The sequence below is a fragment of the Sinocyclocheilus rhinocerous genome, unplaced genomic scaffold, assembly GCF_001515625.1.
Source record: "Sinocyclocheilus rhinocerous isolate Xijiao unplaced genomic scaffold, SAMN03320098_v1.1 scaffold557, whole genome shotgun sequence".
In the NCBI taxonomy this organism is placed as follows: domain Eukaryota; kingdom Metazoa; phylum Chordata; class Actinopteri; order Cypriniformes; family Cyprinidae; genus Sinocyclocheilus; species Sinocyclocheilus rhinocerous.
Genome location: NW_015633548.1, coordinates 166,315 through 183,656, shown reverse-complemented (window position 1 = coordinate 183,656; position 17,342 = coordinate 166,315). Strand labels below are relative to the sequence as shown.

Here is a 17,342-nt window from a genome sequence, read left to right as displayed (position 1 = left end):
CTAACCCTTTAACAGTTGCAACTTGAAATGTTCTGTTTTCCTTTTGAATATTTTAAAGAATGTTTTTATTCTATTGCTTTGCAGAAGTCTTGTTGATGCTGTTTATGCTCTAAAAGATGAAGTCCATGAATTAAAAAAGGTAAGATTTTACGTTATTGGAACCTCGTGTTGGCCTGAGTTATAATAGGCATTATGCTGTAATCTTCTGATGCCATGTGTTCGTGAATGTAGGAGAATAAACGGATGAAGCAATGTCTGGACGAGGAACAGAAGTCCCGTAAGGAGCTAGAGCGTATAGTCAGAAAGTTGGCCAAGCAAAAGAATGACTGTTCCTGGGATGAAGGAGGTCACTGAAGAACACTCGCCTGTTTCCCTTTGCCAGCTGCATGTATGTGTTTCCGTGTCTGTGTGTCCTCACAAATGTGTTTTTATGTGTTTTTTTCCATCACATTACACACTGAACGTTGCTTTTGGAAAGTCACCATGCTGGGGATTTTCAGCCATTTCTCGTCAAATGTTTTTTAAGGACAAGATGCGATAAGAAGATCAACTCTGTGATTAGTGACTGTGTTTATCTTGCCATACTGAAGAATATCACTGTGCGGTTTGCTTCACGCTCCTGTGATGTGACCTTCTGAGAGCAAACCGGCAACTGTTCTAGAAGACCAAGTGAACTGTATTTTGTGATTTGGAAAACTTCAGATGATTGTCAGAGTCCTGTCCATTTTTTGTTCCGGTTCACTCCACTCCAACAAGAATCATCACAGAAAAGATGGTGGAATCTCTTGTTTTTGAACTGAACAAATATCTGCCTCACTTTATGACTGTTACTGGTCATGGACAAAAGAAATCCAATGACATTCAGCCCATGAACAGCATTCCGACTCAAGCCACTATTGCACAAGTGAAAATATTCTGTTTATGGCGTAAGAGGAGATACTTGTGGTTGAACATTGCAGGATTCCACTGTTTCAACAAGTATTGCTCTTTTGAGACCCATTTCTGCTTTTATAATGTGAAAACGGTTGCTTTTAGGTCACAAATGAACAAGATTGAGATTTGTGGTTGCACCTGATTGACATGAGATGCCCTACTTGCCATCTTAAAATGAGTTTGGTTTTTCCTTTTAGTTTGAAGGCTTTGAATTAAATGCCTGTAATGCGTCATTGGACTGTAGGTTTAGATTCAGTTTATTCCAAATATGTGTTACCCGGACAGTCACTCGCATCAGTATGGGTACACAGTATTTCTAAAAGAGCCATTATAATACTACATAATCACGCTTCTGATAATCATCACTAGTTTAAAGCTATCAGGGATATAGTTGTCAGAAATAGTTAGGTTTATAATACTATACTAATACGATACATCATATAATGTATGTATATCATATATACAGTATAAATATGTATATATCAGATATGGCGAAAGGAAAAAAATTTAATGATAACAAAAATACAGTAGGAAACTTCATCCTCCTTTTTCAGAGGCTTGAAACTATTTCATATGTATCTTAAACCAAAAACAATCCAGAATGTTTGCAGATTTGGTACTAGGATCCCTTTTAGGACTCAAAAAATCAAGTGTACGTAGAAACGTACGGTACTTTAGGCACCTATTGTTTGTTCCTCACTTACCATATCTTGGAGGCTCATATTAGAGTGACAAACAAATGTGGTTAGAACGCAATTTTATTGATTTTTTTTTTTCCAGCAAACTGCTCCCCATCAGCAAGGTTTAATTTTTGTCCGGAATGAAATGGAGGCTGTGATGGATAGAAGTACAGTGCATTTAGTGGATTGTACTGTAGTTTAATAACATACAGATTGTTCAGCTGACCAAACATCTTTCCGAAAAAACTTACGTTTTGAAAGTTATGAGTTTTAGTAAATTATGTGATCTAGGAGCTTTATATAGTGGATGCCATGGTAAAGAAAGTACGTCTATCTCTCACAGACTTGTTTTCATCCACGTTGAATTTAATATGGCGTCTAATCTGATTTACAGCGGAGGTGCATTTTTTTACTCATTTGTATTCTGCCGTGGTACGCGTGGTACATATATTTTTTTTTCTTGAACTCTTGCCATTTTAACTGTAACTAGTTACAATTACACAAATGACACTGTGTCTGGAGTGCTAAACCTTTCAACTAATCATTAGCGATCATAACCGTGACTAATCTTTTCATTCGCTGTGGATCGGAGATCTTAAGCAGTGAAGAAATGCATGCAAAGAGAGCAAAACTTGGGTGGGGAGTTTTTTTAAAAAATGGTTTTAAACCCACCAGTGGTCACCTCCGGAGCATTGCTGTGGCAATTCAATGCAATATGCGACTGGTTTGTTGTTACAATTGCTGTGCAAGAGCCAGTTTTTCTCTTGGAAGGAGTATACTGTATAATATATTCTTCCGATTAGGCAATAAGATGTGCTGTGAGGCGCACAAATGTAATGCTGTTACTGTGGTACTGTGTGTAAATCTGTTTCATGTTTGTGTGCGTGTTTGCTTTTCCAGCAATTAACCTCGCATGCCATGTGGTACACATAGCCTTAAATATTATTTTAAAGTGTTAACCCTGATTGTATTGTTTTTGTTGTTGTTATTATGAAAACTCCTGAAGTTTTAAACCATCGGTCTAAAACTTTGACATCTGCAGTGGTAAATGTGATATTTCTGATGGTCTGTTTGTGTGTGTGTAATGTGGAAGAGATTGAATTGTTCAGTAGGTTATGCTAGTATGTATACCTGATATTTGCTCTGGGTGGCTACTGATCTCACTGAAAGGAAATTCACTTTGTCATGTCATGAATGTGTCCGGAAAAAAATAAATAAAAGAATAGCACTTTCAGGAGATCATAAATGAGGGTTGAAGAATGTCCACGTCAGTTTCCTCTTAAAAGTGGCCATGTCTGCAGAACACAAGTTTTATTTTTGCGGCGCTGATCTATGCAATATAAATGCTATATATATATATAATTTGTTTTCGTTTTTTCCCTAGTGCTTGTGTTTTTATTTTGTCTTCGTTTCAATAAGGATTTATTTTAATAAAATAACATCATGTTAATAAGCTATGCGTTTGATTTTATTTGCATCCAACTTACACAAGGAAATTCCACCTTGTTGTGAAATACAGAGGTAATTAAAATGATGTATTTTCAATATGGTGTGTTAGTTTTTAATGCGTGAATGGAGTAAATGTACAGGCTAGAGTGAGTGTAGTAGGCTGACAACTTCCTGTAAGCAGAGGCATCCGCGTGGCTCAAACGAGCACGCGTTTGGCACCTAAAACTCACTGTTTCCATGGAGGAGGATGGAATGCTGTAAAATAGGCACAGCAGTAGTCAGTTTAGGGTCATATTACCAAATTGAAGTTAAAAACAGAACTGGTAGGCTTATGCGTCTTTCTCTTCGTCTCGTCCTACACAGTAGTTTCCAAACTTCTCACAACCTCAATCTACTATGTTAGGAAACACTTACACAACTCATGACCACTTGGAAACATTGGTAATAATATAAAAAATACTGGAGGACTTGAGGAGTAGTATAATAGGGAGGGCGGAAAAAATGAATCGACCATCAATTATAATTGTCAAGCTTATACTAAAATAAATATCTTTATTACTAAGTCAATAGTTCATTATTATCATTATAAAAAGAAGAGCAAAACATAAAAAGGAAAACTACACATAATAATAAATAATTTCAGACAAACGCCACCAAACACTAGTGGTTTGAAAACATTCATGGTGTTCTTATCGGGTTGTATTTGCAATGAACAATATAATCGAAAGGATGTTCCCATATTCAGATGGTTTCATGACTTCCTTGTTCGCCCTGAGCTTGGATTGTGGTTTGGTGTCAAGGAGAAGAGGTGGTGCAATGTCTTTCCCTTGAGATGTATAACATGACTGTATAATTATCCGTTTAATTATAGTGCCTTGATCCAGTCAGTCCCTGACCGTCTCGTATCATCCATCTCCCCCTTGACCGCTTCAGTTCCAGAGTGTTCTTTACCGCAATTTGAATAATCCAAAGCTGCAGGAGTCCCGGTTCACCAAGGATGTGTTTGTTACTGTAACATAAATCTGTTGGTCTTTCTCTAGATGGAACACCCCCGCCAGAGAAGCTGTACACAAATTTGGTGGGTTTGGGTTCAAACTGCAAAAAGACTTGAGTAGCTCCTTGCCTTGCTGTACTGTGCTCCTTATGGATTGCTTTAATGAAGATAAAGGAGAATTTTTGGAGAAGGTGACCTGGGAATAGATTAAATAGATTCCGGGATACTGAATGGTCAACTTGTCCCGTTTGTTGCTGAGCCGTACATCCTGTAGCAGCGAGTGCTCTTCATCCCAAAGAAGACTGCTTGTCTTCAAGAAGTCAGAAGTCTTATCTGGTGGTTTTAATGCAAGGAGAAACCCATTATCGGCACACAATGGCTAGGCTTAAGTTTAATTACATGATTTAATTGAATACTAAATGAATGATTCTAATACATTCTATTACCTTTATGCTCAGTCAGAGCAGTCATGTGTGCAGCTGGTCCAATAAAGTGTGGCCCTCCAGTTAACTTAGACACTGCAGGAGAAATACACAACAGTGGTAAGTATACAATACAAAATAAAGGGTTACAGTAAGGTTACAAAATATATCAAAAGTAATAGGACGCCACATTGCTTGCAATGTAACAATACATTGTGCGATATGTTTTAGATCGTTTAGTTAATAAGGTTACCAGGTTGGCAATACTTACATTTTTCATTTGCTTGTGAAACCTTTGGGAGGAAGTAAAAGAATATTAATGATACATAAAGTCATAGAGTTGTACACAATGTTTTCATATAATGGTTATGTTGTACGATTCACATCTAGGAGCATCAAAATCTTTTAAGCGTGGCTTTAAACGCATGACATAAACATATAGGCCTACCTTTGCTATGACAACTTTATATCTTTCCATCAGTTTGCCACATTCTGTCATTGAGTCTTCTCCCATACTGCTGTCGGCACAGTCCTGGAGTCTCTGTAGGCTGATGTCTTCATGATAACTGTCCTGGAGCTGCTGATGAAGGAAAAGACATTTATTAATATGTTTCCCTTAATGCTTAAAGAATTTATAGTTAGAAAGAGAAAGAGCTCTGAATTCTATCTAAAAAGAGCTTTGACAAAAAAAAAACCATGGTCACAGAGAACACAGAATGTGAATTATATGACTTTTAATATATAATACGACAATGAAAATGTTTTTATAAATGTACATAATGCTGCCTGTCGACGTTTATTTCACGCAGCGCTACAAGTACAATTACCTAGATGTTATTGATTATTTGTAAATACATATATATAATATGGGTCCCACTTTATATTAGGTATCTTTAAACACTATGTACTTAATAATTGTAGACGTAACTACAGTAATTAATTACAGGATGGTGTTTTCACTTACCATTGGACACTTAACATAAAGTAGGTCCAAAATATATCATTTATATATGATAAAACATTGTCATATATTTGTACATCTTTAATAAGCTTAATAATAAATGTGTAATGACAGTCATGTTTAGTTTTTATCAACATTTCACCTGAAACTGATCGCAATGGAATGTACTGTTACTATATTTACCCTTCTGGTGAACGTGACTTACGTTCACGCATCTGTTTGGTGAAACTTGCACTTTAACTTGATCGTTACTGAAACATTTGAAAGCCCTACTGAAACTAACGCTTCATTGATTCTTATATCAGTCTGTCTGCTTGATTCACGGAAATGCATGCTACATAATGAAATACATAAGCTGTACATAATCTATTTTGAAACTGTATATCAGTGTTTGCCAAAAGAATGGCTGTATATATAGATTGAAAAATTTTTTGCTGCTGTTTAAAACTACGTTCTTCTCGTTTGGAGTTTTTCAATTCAATTTGATTCTAATGATGCTTTAATTATCAATCATGCTTACAGGGATAATCATGCCTAAAATTGTTACTGAGTCACTTCTTTGGCATATAAATCAAAGAGTGAGCTTGCATAATTTGTTGGGTAGTTTGGTTTTAACTTCCTCTTGAGACAGAAAGGCTGGTTTTTGTTGGCTTTGTTTCTTTGATGCGCAGCATGCTGCCTTGCTCATAAAACCACACAACCCAGGAAGTACACCCATGAGATTAGGCCGCTCAGATTTTTACGTTTAAAAGTTTCTGTATATTCTGAGACAAAATAATCATTGCATAAAATGCTGTTCTTGATTTTAGTGTACATTTGATGTTAAAGTTGTTAACCTCATGAAGGCACCTTTTACATCGCTTCTACCACAAAACCATTATCAATGATTGCCGAGCTACAAAAATGTTAATAATGTCAATAATGCATACTGAAAAAAATCATCATAAGCAAAATGACTATAATATATGGAGCCATAAAATAATCTGCCATCTAAAAGTCTGTTAGCTTCTATTAAAATAATAAATGACTTCTATTTAAAAAAAAAAAAAAAAGATATTTAAAATTGTGCCAACTTAATCATTTCTTTTCAATTGGACACCCATGAAACCTGCAGTAGATACAAACTTGAGCGCCAAGAGCCACTAAGAGAAGAGCCGTTCATACCATGTTGAGTTTCTGGAACAGGTAGAGGAAGCCTCCGAAGGTCAGTATCATTAACAGCAGTAGCATCACTGACAAAAACTTGACTAAAGATGTGTTGCCCACTGGCCGGGGTTTGCTGTATCCTGCCCGTGGAGGCACCGGCGGAGGATTGTAGCTAGTGTGAAAGGTGTTTATCATGATGAACAGAGCACGAGTCGATTAGAGAAGAGACGTGTACTCCAGTGGCACCCATGCACTTCTGAAGAGCTGCTCTCAATGCAAGCAAGCTCATTTGAATGCAACTTCCTGAAAGATGTCACCTTTTTTAGATGGGCTGAGAATTCCGGCATATGTGTTTGTGCACAAGTTGGCATAAATAAGCATGTGTCCTCATAGCAGGCACTAGAAAGGCCTGATTCCATGAGGTCACACATTTTTGCACAAAGGTCATTGTCTTTGCAGATTCAAAATCTGCAGTTTGAATGTTCTGTTTTCTGATTTTGTGAACAAGCATTTGTAAAGAATTTGTTTTAATTAAACTAATATCAAAACTTGTATGAATAACATTGCATTAGATATAATAGCAAACCAAATGGCATCTTACAAACAAATAATGTTAGATCTTTTCTCAGAAATAACATTTTCGCAATTGCTTTTAATCAACTGATCCCAAAGTGATTTTTAGTGAGTGTAAGAAGACGTTCACACAGGTGTCCTATTAGAGGAATCATAGTTCATCACATTGACTATGAACATGATCCACTAATATCTGACAACCACAAAATGTCCAAATCCTTTTTTTTTTTTTGTCTTTATTTAGTCAAATGCAATGATATGCATACATTTTTAGAGTGACTTAAGCGTCCAAATACTTTTGGGGCCTCTTTATTTTTGTGCATTAATTATTGGTGACATTGTGAGTTGCAATTAGAGCAGAGCTTCTGTTTGTCAGTAAACCACAGGAAATAAAGTCACGTGTTGTATGTGTCTATATTTCTTTTAAAAAATCTGACCACAGTGAAGCACATGTGTGGTAAACAACAGAAAATAGTCCTTATTTACAGTTGTGAGCATACACACGGGAGAAACACATTATGAAACCTGTTTTTTTATGAGCCATAACCATTTTGTTCGATAATCAAGGTCGATAAGTTACTAGTTTACCACATCTATAAAAGATCCTCGAAAATCTATGAAAGACATGGTCTTCATTTTGACTTTTGGCCTATATACAGTTTCCAACTTCTGACCTCATTTTAACCACCAACTGGTGGTCTCAACTACATATTCTCATAGCTCCACTTGATCTTTCTTGACATCTGTTTAAAGAATTGCTGAACCTGTAAATGAGTAAGCATCTATATATAGGTTTATAAGTGAAAGAGTTTGTTAAACATTTTCTTTTTTAATTATGGGACATTCAATACCACCATATTGTTGGATATAAACTGTGCATTACATCAAAACAAAAAATGTTTTTCATTGACTCTTGACAATAGAAACGGCTGATTATCTAGTATCAATCAATTTTTTTGCAAAAAAAAACTGGTTTCACACGAACTGAAGCATCTAACCTCAGTTCCACCCCCACTGATTTTTGTTTCAGTCCCTCTGCCGGGGCTCACATTTTCCGAAGTCATCAGTATTATTTCAAACGCATGCTTTATACATTAGGAAATGATCTTCACCCACAACAAGGCATGAAAAGACACAACTGGGACCTGTCGTCAGACCTTTGACCTTTATTAACTGAAACATCAGATATCATTTATAATGTGCTTGCTGCGTAGTGTGAATGGATGTGGGTGGAAGTACATATATGTTTCAGTGTTTTGAATAAGCAGTGCTCATGAGTAACGTGAGGTCATTTACAGTGAAAAATATGGGCACTTATCACTTATTGTATCACAAATGAAAGCTGCACAAAGCATGTTAAAAAATTTTCCTGCAAATTCTAGATCTACTTCTAGGTGTCCCTTAAAAATCAAGGCTTTATTAGTTATTGTACAGTAGTTAGGTAATATACCGATAACCATGATGTTGTTGCTTTATGCAATTTTCACTATTTTTCAACGAGGAAGAAAGCTACTGTGATAGACTTCCAATGCATTAGCCGTTCTGAAAATGACTAGAAGCATAACAAAGTGCAGTAAATTGTAAAACTAGCTACAAACCAGTGTTTATAATTACAACAGTACAATAATATGATAAGAAATACCAGTTTTCAATGTCAATTTTTATGACCATATACAGTATTTACTCTTTGTCTGATACTTTGAAATGGACTTATACAGTGTTGCAATATGAAAAAACACATTAAATGCTTAAAAATGATTACAGGGAGAAAGAATTCAACACATACATAGCAAACCTTGTATTCACTGCTTCTTTTTCCAGGGATGGGAAGAATGATTGGTAACGCATATATGACTCACTGCATGTTCTGTGCGTGTTGGTGAAAAAGAGACTGTGGGCCTATGGAACTGACTATGAAAACGGCACATTGAAATGTTCACACTTTCTGGAAAATGTGCAAATGATGCAGGATTGAAGTCTGAAAATACTTCAGTCGGAATAATGACGTAATTACATGTCTCTGTGTTATAACATGACTCACAATTACTCACAAAAATGTACACTTTATACAGTTTTGTAAAGCTTAATCAAATATGATAACACTTAAGTACATGGAGATATCAAAGAAGCAGTGGACTTTAATATCTTAAAAATATTAAATACTATGCTATAGGGAAACTTTCATTAACTAACATGCCACTAACAAAGCCCAGTAATAAGTTATGCATTCAAAGATATCTGTCACAAGCAGCATATGGATATGGACTAAACTTTGCAGAGTTCTGTTATATGGGATTCACTGCAGTATGACATGGGCAGTGGCTCCTACTGTTGGCGACAAGTGTAACTGCACTACATCCAGCATTCACAGACTGACACTTACACTAACTGCTTCACTGCACGCTTAGCAATGTGTTGTATTTATTCGGAAGTTCATTATATAATCAGCATTTGTGTCTACATATATTTTAACATACATTCTTTTGTTCTAGGGTATTCGCTAAACTGACACTGCACATTAATTTCAAGTCTTAGAGAACCATGAGTTTCAGTTTTTGGTCCTACTCAGGGATTCTGATATACTGGTCATATGAAACTTTGTGGTGTGGTTTAAGATATTGGAACAATCATCACACTGTCAGTTTTTTATCATACTGCATCATAAATGCTGCTCTGTAAAGAGCCTGGGCAGTCTTTGAGAGTATCAGGGTGTGTAATGGACTGCTAAGGCCAGGGTGTGCCGCTCTTTTTTCTGGGAGCCCTTGACGCCGCGATGCCATGAGGGCCCGTCACAGGGCTTGAGCACATGAGGATCTTCTTTGCTGCTGTACTGAGGATTCTGGCTGTGAAAAGATGGATCTCCTTGACACTTCAGAAATGCTAAGAAACACCTGTAGAACTGAAAGGAAAAAAAGAATGAAACCGTCTGCATTGAATTTCACTAATATAGACCTCTCAGGGGTAGATAAGGTACAATGTTGTCCTTTTAAGTGACAAGCTGTATGCTGTATACTTGTCTTTGTTCCACTTTTGTCTCATGGACAGTGCACAACATCATTTTTTGTGTCCGCACAGACATGTGCATGGACAGCAGTGCATGTGCGAGCAATCCGAGCACTCAAAAACAAGGGGCCACTAGGTAGTGCACACGTGACCTACACATTCGCTTGCACTCATGGGCAATTAAGTATTTTTTAAAGGTCTGCACACTCAACTTTGCACTAGATGGAGTGGAATGTGGAAAACGAAGTATACTTTATATGTTTTGTGCACTTTTTTTCCTAACAATATGCATAGATTAAAATATAAAAAGATATACTATTTAAATATCGAAATACTAGCTCTGACAATTGAATTATGATTATTAATTATGTGATGCAATATTATGAAAAATCTGAACATTTGGTTAGATTTGATTTTCCAAAATATGCATCAAAAGTCGTGGATGCAAATTATGGTACGTGTCTGAATATAGTGGGCTTTTACAACTGAAAATAGGTAAAATTTTAGGTTATTTTAAAATAAAAAAGGAAATGATAAATAATATATAATTCTAATAATAAATGCACTTCATTTTTTTATTGTCAAATCAATACACTAGGACACACTACTGTGTTTCTACACCCCAACTACAAATTCTAAATTCATTCCATCTGTGTACTAACATGGTTGTTGAAAAGCACATATATGACCGGGTTGACCACCGTGCTGCTCTTGGCCAGGACTGATGGCACCATGCTGGTTATGGGAGTGATCAGTCCCCTCCTGCCAAAGGTGGCCAGCAGAGCCACCACCCCGTATGGCATCCAGCACAGCAGATAGCAGGAGACCATGGAGATGACCATGAGAAGGATGTGGTTCTCCCTCCTCTGTGCAGTCAGCAGGTTGATTTTAGTTACCTGAGCCGAAAAAAAAGAAACACTTAATGTATGTGTATTTTAATCGCCAATGTACATAAAAAGTTGCATTTTGATGTAGAAAGACCTTTTCAACCATTTAAATCAAACTAAAAGCCTCCATCTTGCTGCAGAGATCATGGACTGCTTGCCGTGTGTAAGCTGTCTGCGACTTAAAGGAAGACTGGCAGATGGCTCCTTCATGCGTCAAAACATTAGAGTCGTGACTTCTACCCTCTAGAGTCTGTTTAATCTTCCTCATCCCCTTCCCATCATGAAGCAATCTCTCTCTATAAAGATCTCCTGCCGAATGTGAACCGAATGTGAACTTCCAATCAGCAGTGGCGGCAAATGAGAGCTGATGAGCGGAGCTGAGCTCCCTGCACCGGCTCATGTCGTCATTCACACCTTTTACATGCTCCATTTGTCCTAAACAAGTGTTTTCTCACCTGTGTAATCCTCTGGAAGTGTCCTTCAGCAATTTGTAGGATCAATATGACACTGACAAAAAATATTAATTTGAAGCAACATAAACAAAACTTCCTTTCAGTGCAGTATAATTCTTTCCATTTCCATAATTTAATAACCCTTCTGCCTGGACGTCTTTGATTCTGCAAACGATTTAATACACACAAAAGTGTCCTCCATTCATAAACACCCCCAAAAGTGCTTCTTAATTGTATCTGAATACATTTTCATTCAGCTGTCCATTGAATAGTGTAATGGAAATCGATTTCATACCGCATGTCTGGAGTGACTCTATTTTAGGAATGCAATTACTTTCTCAGACATGTCACCCCCTGATTTTCCCAGTGCTCTCTTGTAATCCCCCCTTTTGAATCCCATCAGAATTCCATGTTTGTGTTTCTAAGAAAAGCCCGAGGGCTGTAGTGACTGGCCCACTCATACGTGTAATGGAAGCAGCTCTTTCCATTTGTCAGATACACAATGTGGCGCCTGCTACTGAACAGAGCGAATCCTGGAGGAAATAAGTTTGTTACGTAACAGTTTGTCACCAATAGTAACAGGCTCTGCGTTCTAAAAATACCTCAGATGGTGATTCATTCATAGAATCGCTCTGGAGACTAGAGGCTCGCTGCCTTACTACCTGCTGGAAACGCTCATTACATATTCCTTCACACGGTGATGTGTTTATGAAATCCGCCTCAGGCATGGATGAGTCACAAAAACCTAAAGCCTTCTTCACCCTGAGCACTGTCTAACCTGATGCCCCAAAGTGCTTTGATCTTATTCCCTTAGCTGGACAAATCAATATCAAATGGATAAATAAAGAATCCAAGAGCGCAGGATCTGTTATCTGTAGCTCGCCGAGGTTGAAATGTTAATTGGACACTAGCTATGAGACATCATTGCAGATTTCTGGGTAGGCTACAACTGCTTTATTTCCACAGAAGGGACATTAACACAGTGAGAGGAGACTGTATGTCACTGGTGTTATACAAAAGCATTGGTATCACTCTGCTTGTCGATGTTTGCGCTTTCAGTCTCTGTATTAGTGATGGGAGTTTTACACTGACTCTTTCTCCAGGTTACTCGATGCACCAGTAAGTGGCAACAAGTGACTTTGTGAGTCACTGAATCGTTCATTCAACCAATCTGTTCAAAAACATTGATTCATGAATGAAACAATTAACTTGCCTAATTCAAAACCACATACTATTAGCCTGCATCTGAGTATGCATATGTCCCTACCTATAGTAGGCGAACAACAGTATGTGGAAAAAATAGTATGTTCGAATTCACAGTATTCATGAAACATTCTTTAGTGCACATCCAGTGGACACTTCACTCTCACGGAAGAGGATTTGTGAATGACAGTGAAGCATGGTAACTGATGCTGGTAGGTCACATGACAGTGACAACATGACAAATATAGTACATCTGGATTACATTAATACTACACACATTCATAGTATATAGAACATACTTTTTAACAGTGGCAAAGTAGTACCTACTTGGAGTGCATGCGATTGCATGATATGCAGCCTTACTATTTCTTCCTTAGAAAAATATGGGAAAAATAGTGAAAGCAGCTAGTATGCAACAACTGTCTTTATTGTATGAGTTATTGAAATATTTTGACTCATAAATAAGAATTTTATATTACTACTTTGTTATCCTCTCTAGAAACTGGCCAAATCTCACGAAATCAATAATCACAATTGTTTTATTCTACAATCTTAAAAAAAATAAAGGTTCCAAAAGGGTGTTTTTACAGTCATGCTATAAAAGAACCCCAAAGAAGCTTCAAGTAAACAGTTAAAAGAACCATTTTTCTTAGTGCAAAGAACTTTTTATTGATCTAAAGAAACTTTTTCCACTATAAAGAACCTTTTTGTACAATGGAAAGGTTCCATGGATGTTTTATGTTTCTCTTCCAGCACTCTAATGATGGGTGTAAAAATATATAGTTCATTTAATAAATAATAACATATATGTATAACATATAATAATGAATAAATCCTCTCTCACTCACCCCTTTAATAATGCACAGGATTTTGCCATAGCAGAAGATCATGAGCATTAGGGGTAGAAGCAGACAGAAGATGAACAGGCACATCACGTAAGACATGCTGTTGGTTGAGCGCTGATGCCACTGCACTGAGCATGTTGTCCCGGGCCCTTCAGGTCCATAGCTACTCCAGCCCAGGAATGGTGGGAGAGCCCAGACCAGCGAATAGAGCCAGGATCCGGCCACACAGAGCCAGGCCCTGCGGAAGTCAGACACGTCTGCCTTGGTGGGGCGCAGCAGGGCGGCATAACGCTCATATGATAGTATGGACAGAGACATCAGAGACACAATTCCTATGTTGGGATAAAGAAAACAGATATGGAAAAATGTGAATATTCGAAATGTCATTTTATTGTAATATATTGCCGGTCTACACCAAGTGCTGTAAAGCAATGACAGCAATTTTGACAACTTTCTGTTGCGCAGGGGAAAAATTACAATAAACCCAAGTTTGACAAAGCAATTTACTGTGAACATCCGGGACAGTCCCTAGAGAGAGGGTAGAAGCAGACAGAAGATGAACAGGCACATCACGTAAGACATGCTGTTGGTTGAGCGCTGATGCCACTGCACTGAGCATGTTGTCCCGGGCCCTTCAGGTCCATAGCTACTCCAGCCCAGGAATGGTGGGAGAGCCCAGACCAGCGAATAGAGCCAGGATCCGGCCACACAGAGCCAGGCCCTGCGGAAGTCAGACACGTCTGCCTTGGTGGGGCGCAGCAGGGCGGCATAACGCTCATATGATAGTATGGACAGAGACATCAGAGACACAATTCCTATGTTGGGATAAAGAAAACAGATATGGAAAAATGTGAATATTCGAAATGTCATTTTATTGTAATATATTGCCGGTCTACACCAAGTGCTGTAAAGCAATGACAGCAATTTTGACAACTTTCTGTTGCGCAGGGGAAAAATTACAATAAACCCAAGTTTGACAAAGCAATTTACTGTGAACATCCGGGACAGTCCCTAGAGAGAAGTCTGAGGTTAAGTGCAAAGAACAGCTACGCTCTCAATGATCATGCATCCTGTTCTGTCCCTGGATCAGTCGCACAACCTGCATCTGTTATATAAAAACTGCCAACATTATCTGCAGCATTGAGGTAGTGTGTTATTGAGACTGCAATTGCTGTTTGTTAAAACTAGACAAAAACTATTTATTGATTAAAAACATTGTCTACACCAAGTGCTGTAAAGCAATGACAGCAATTTTGACAACTTTCTGTCGCGCAGGGGAAAAATGACAATAAACCCAAGTTTGACGAAGCAATTTACTGTGAACATCCGGGACAGTCCCTAGAGAGAAGTCTGAGGTTAAGTGCAAAGAACAGCTACGCTCTCAATGATCATGCATCCTGTTCTGTCCCTGGATCAGTCGCACAACCTGCATCTGTTATATAAAAACTGCCAACATTATCTGCAGCATTGAGGTAGTGTGTTATTGAGACTGCAATTGCTGTTTGTTAAAACTAGACAAAAACTATTTATTGATTAAAAACATTTTTATGAACTCTAAAATGATCAATGCACAGTGATTATAAACGAACTGAAATAACGTATAAAAAATTAAAACATACAAAATTCATTTTAGTTGTTACTGAACACTGAGTCTGAATAAATTTAGAGATCATTAAACTGTTTCATCTTACGTTTGTATATTGAAAAGTAAGATTCAACTGATTCCTAAAACTAAAATATATAAAGAGTACACTGTAACAATAAAAAATACTGCTGAAACAGACTACAGCTAAACTGAAATGTAGAATAATGTAATAACGTTTCTGTTATGCTGTCTCAGACTCAAGGAGCTCATTAAGGTACAGATCGTGTTTTCCAGAGAAGGTGAGGTCAAAGATATCAAAGACATATCGTTATTTAACAACCCATCCTGTAACAATTTAGATAGTGACTTGACACAAGATGATGGAGCTAGAACAAGCAGTTGACAACATATTTATTTCTACTCTCCAATTGTTAAAAATGTTTGGGTAACCACAGAGAAAAACTTTGAGCTTCATTCTCCTTCAGTGGGTTTGCACTGCAGGTCCACATGTTCTGCACTTGTCACTGCAGTTCCTCTACACATCACAGGAAGAGAAACAGGGGGTGTCACAACACTCCCACTAGAATAATTAACGGCCTTAAACGGGCTCTCCATTCAAATGTCAGATCACTGGGGGAAGACTGTGACTTCTGAGACAACCCCCAAAGAAGATAAAATCTGGCTTCTGCCTGTCTTGAGCATTTGTGGAAAGTTTTCAACAGACTGAAAAAAAAGAATCAAATGACCTGTAAACTTGATAAGATCAAGAATATTTACTTTTAAAATAAATAAATATTTACCTAATACTAAACTTTACAGCACAATCTAACTGACAGTAGTCTGCTTTAAGTGCTGTAGTCAAAAATATGAAGGCACACAAGTTAGTAAGATATGTTTTTATTGTGTACTTAATTAAAAAAAAGAAATGGACAATATTTACACAAAAAAGAAATCATATGATTTTTTTAACACTGGTACTACAGAACTATTGTTTCGATGTGATTGTGGTCATGCTACAAAGATTCAGTTGAGTTAATTTAGGCTACAGATTGACCTTACAGCAAGAGAAATTTTGCATATGCATTATTTTTGCATATGCTATATGTATTTTGAGTAGTGTTGGTTAACCACTTTAACTGCAACATCTTGAAAATGTATTTATTTATAATTTATTATTTTAGTTTCTTGGTCAAATATTTAAGGTTATGTAAGTTTTGGGACTTTTTTTTTTAGAATGAATCTCTGTGCTGTTGAGTGACACACAAAAACATTTTCAAATCAAATGCTTGATTAAAATTAGCAGCAACATACTTTCCTTCAGGACAAAAATGTCCTTTTTATGTATTACCTACATTTTCAATCAATTATACATTTTGCATGGTGTGTTAACAGTTTGTACCTTTAAAAATCATAAAAATTAGTGTTACAAAAATCTAGATCATCTGTCATACAGCTATATATATATAATTTTTTTCCCCCTAGCCTGTAATTTTCTTTCTCTAGCCTATAATTTTTTTTCTCTAAACCTAGCCTATAATTTTCTGGCTTTTAATTTTTTCCTAAGCTTCCCAAAAACTACTAAAATATGAACATTATTAAGCTCTTGGTTTGAAGGCGCTTTTAATAATTAGTTATTAAATATATTGGCAATGGATATTGTGTTTAAAACGTAACTCATCGATCAGCAAATCCATACACCTAGTGTAGGCTATGCCAGAAAATAACGCAGGCGCAACAACGCTTTTTTTTACTGAACTTCAGTAAAACTTACCAAAAAGAGAATTGGCGAACCCGTACCATTTGCAGCCGTGATATCCCAACAGCCATTTCCCGTAGAGACTGGAAGCGAAACTGAAAGGAGTCCCAAACAAACAAACCAGTATGTCACTCACGCTGATGTTCAGCAGAATGAGGTTTATGGGTGTCCACAGTGAGCGAAACCTCGCAAAGATGAGCAGGACAACAGGTTGTTGAGGAATCCAAACACCAGAATGATTCCGAGGCAGACGGCTGTCACCGTGTGGCCGGTCCGGCTCAGGCCAGGTGGGGTATCGTGGGGCTCTGGGGGGTCTCCTGAACTGACATTTGCACTTTGATTGAGCGCAGTAGTGTCTTTGTAGCTAATGTTCAAACTCCAGATGTAGACGACCATAGCAGCCTGACTGTACGGCTAAATAGTGTTGACACTATGACTTTCCTTACGGATTGA

General features: G+C 37.3%; 2 protein-coding genes and 1 pseudogene across 4 annotated transcripts in view; 1 reads left to right on the top strand and 2 right to left on the bottom strand.

The window, feature by feature from the left end:
- The window catches only part of LOC107744508 (Rac/Cdc42 guanine nucleotide exchange factor (GEF) 6), a 35,406-nt gene extending 33,989 nt beyond the window's left edge, over window positions 1–1,417 (top strand). For both annotated transcript variants that reach the window (XM_016558190.1, XM_016558189.1), the window contains exons 21-22: window positions 85–139; window positions 232–1,417. In XM_016558190.1, the coding sequence (XP_016413676.1) occupies window positions 85–139; window positions 232–354 (178 nt within the window). In that variant the 3' untranslated portion in view covers window positions 355–1,417. The remainder of the gene's footprint in view (window positions 1–84; window positions 140–231) is intronic.
- Window positions 1,418–3,749: 2,332 nt separating this feature from the next.
- On the bottom strand, window positions 3,750–6,825 carry LOC107744511 (uncharacterized). 2 transcript variants are annotated; one of them, XM_016558193.1, is made up of 5 exons: window positions 6,604–6,825; window positions 4,927–5,058; window positions 4,750–4,771; window positions 4,503–4,574; window positions 3,750–4,389 (listed from the first exon to the last, which is right to left on the bottom strand). In XM_016558193.1, exons 1-5 carry the CDS (start codon window positions 6,778–6,780, stop codon window positions 4,010–4,012), a joined length of 783 nt encoding a protein of 260 aa, XP_016413679.1. In that variant the 5' UTR covers window positions 6,781–6,825; the 3' UTR covers window positions 3,750–4,009. The 2 variants fall into 2 exon arrangements, with proteins under 2 accessions (XP_016413679.1, XP_016413681.1); XM_016558195.1 differs by having other exon boundaries at window positions 4,927–5,055.
- Window positions 6,826–9,767: 2,942 nt separating this feature from the next.
- Window positions 9,768–17,285, bottom strand: LOC107744571 (pinopsin-like; annotated as a pseudogene).
- Window positions 17,286–17,342: the final 57 nt, after the last annotated feature.

Coding starts and splice junctions, on each gene's coding strand:
- LOC107744511 (XM_016558193.1), bottom strand. CDS start 6,780: ATGATAAACACCTTTCACACTAGCTACAATCCTCCGCCGGTGCCTCCA. Junction 5,059..6,603: donor TGTTCCAGAAACTCAACATG/GTATGAACGGCT, acceptor TTCCTTCATCAG/CAGCTCCAGGACAGTTATCA. Junction 4,575..4,749: donor TTCACAAGCAAATGAAAAAT/GTAAGTATTGCC, acceptor TTTCTCCTGCAG/TGTCTAAGTTAACTGGAGGG.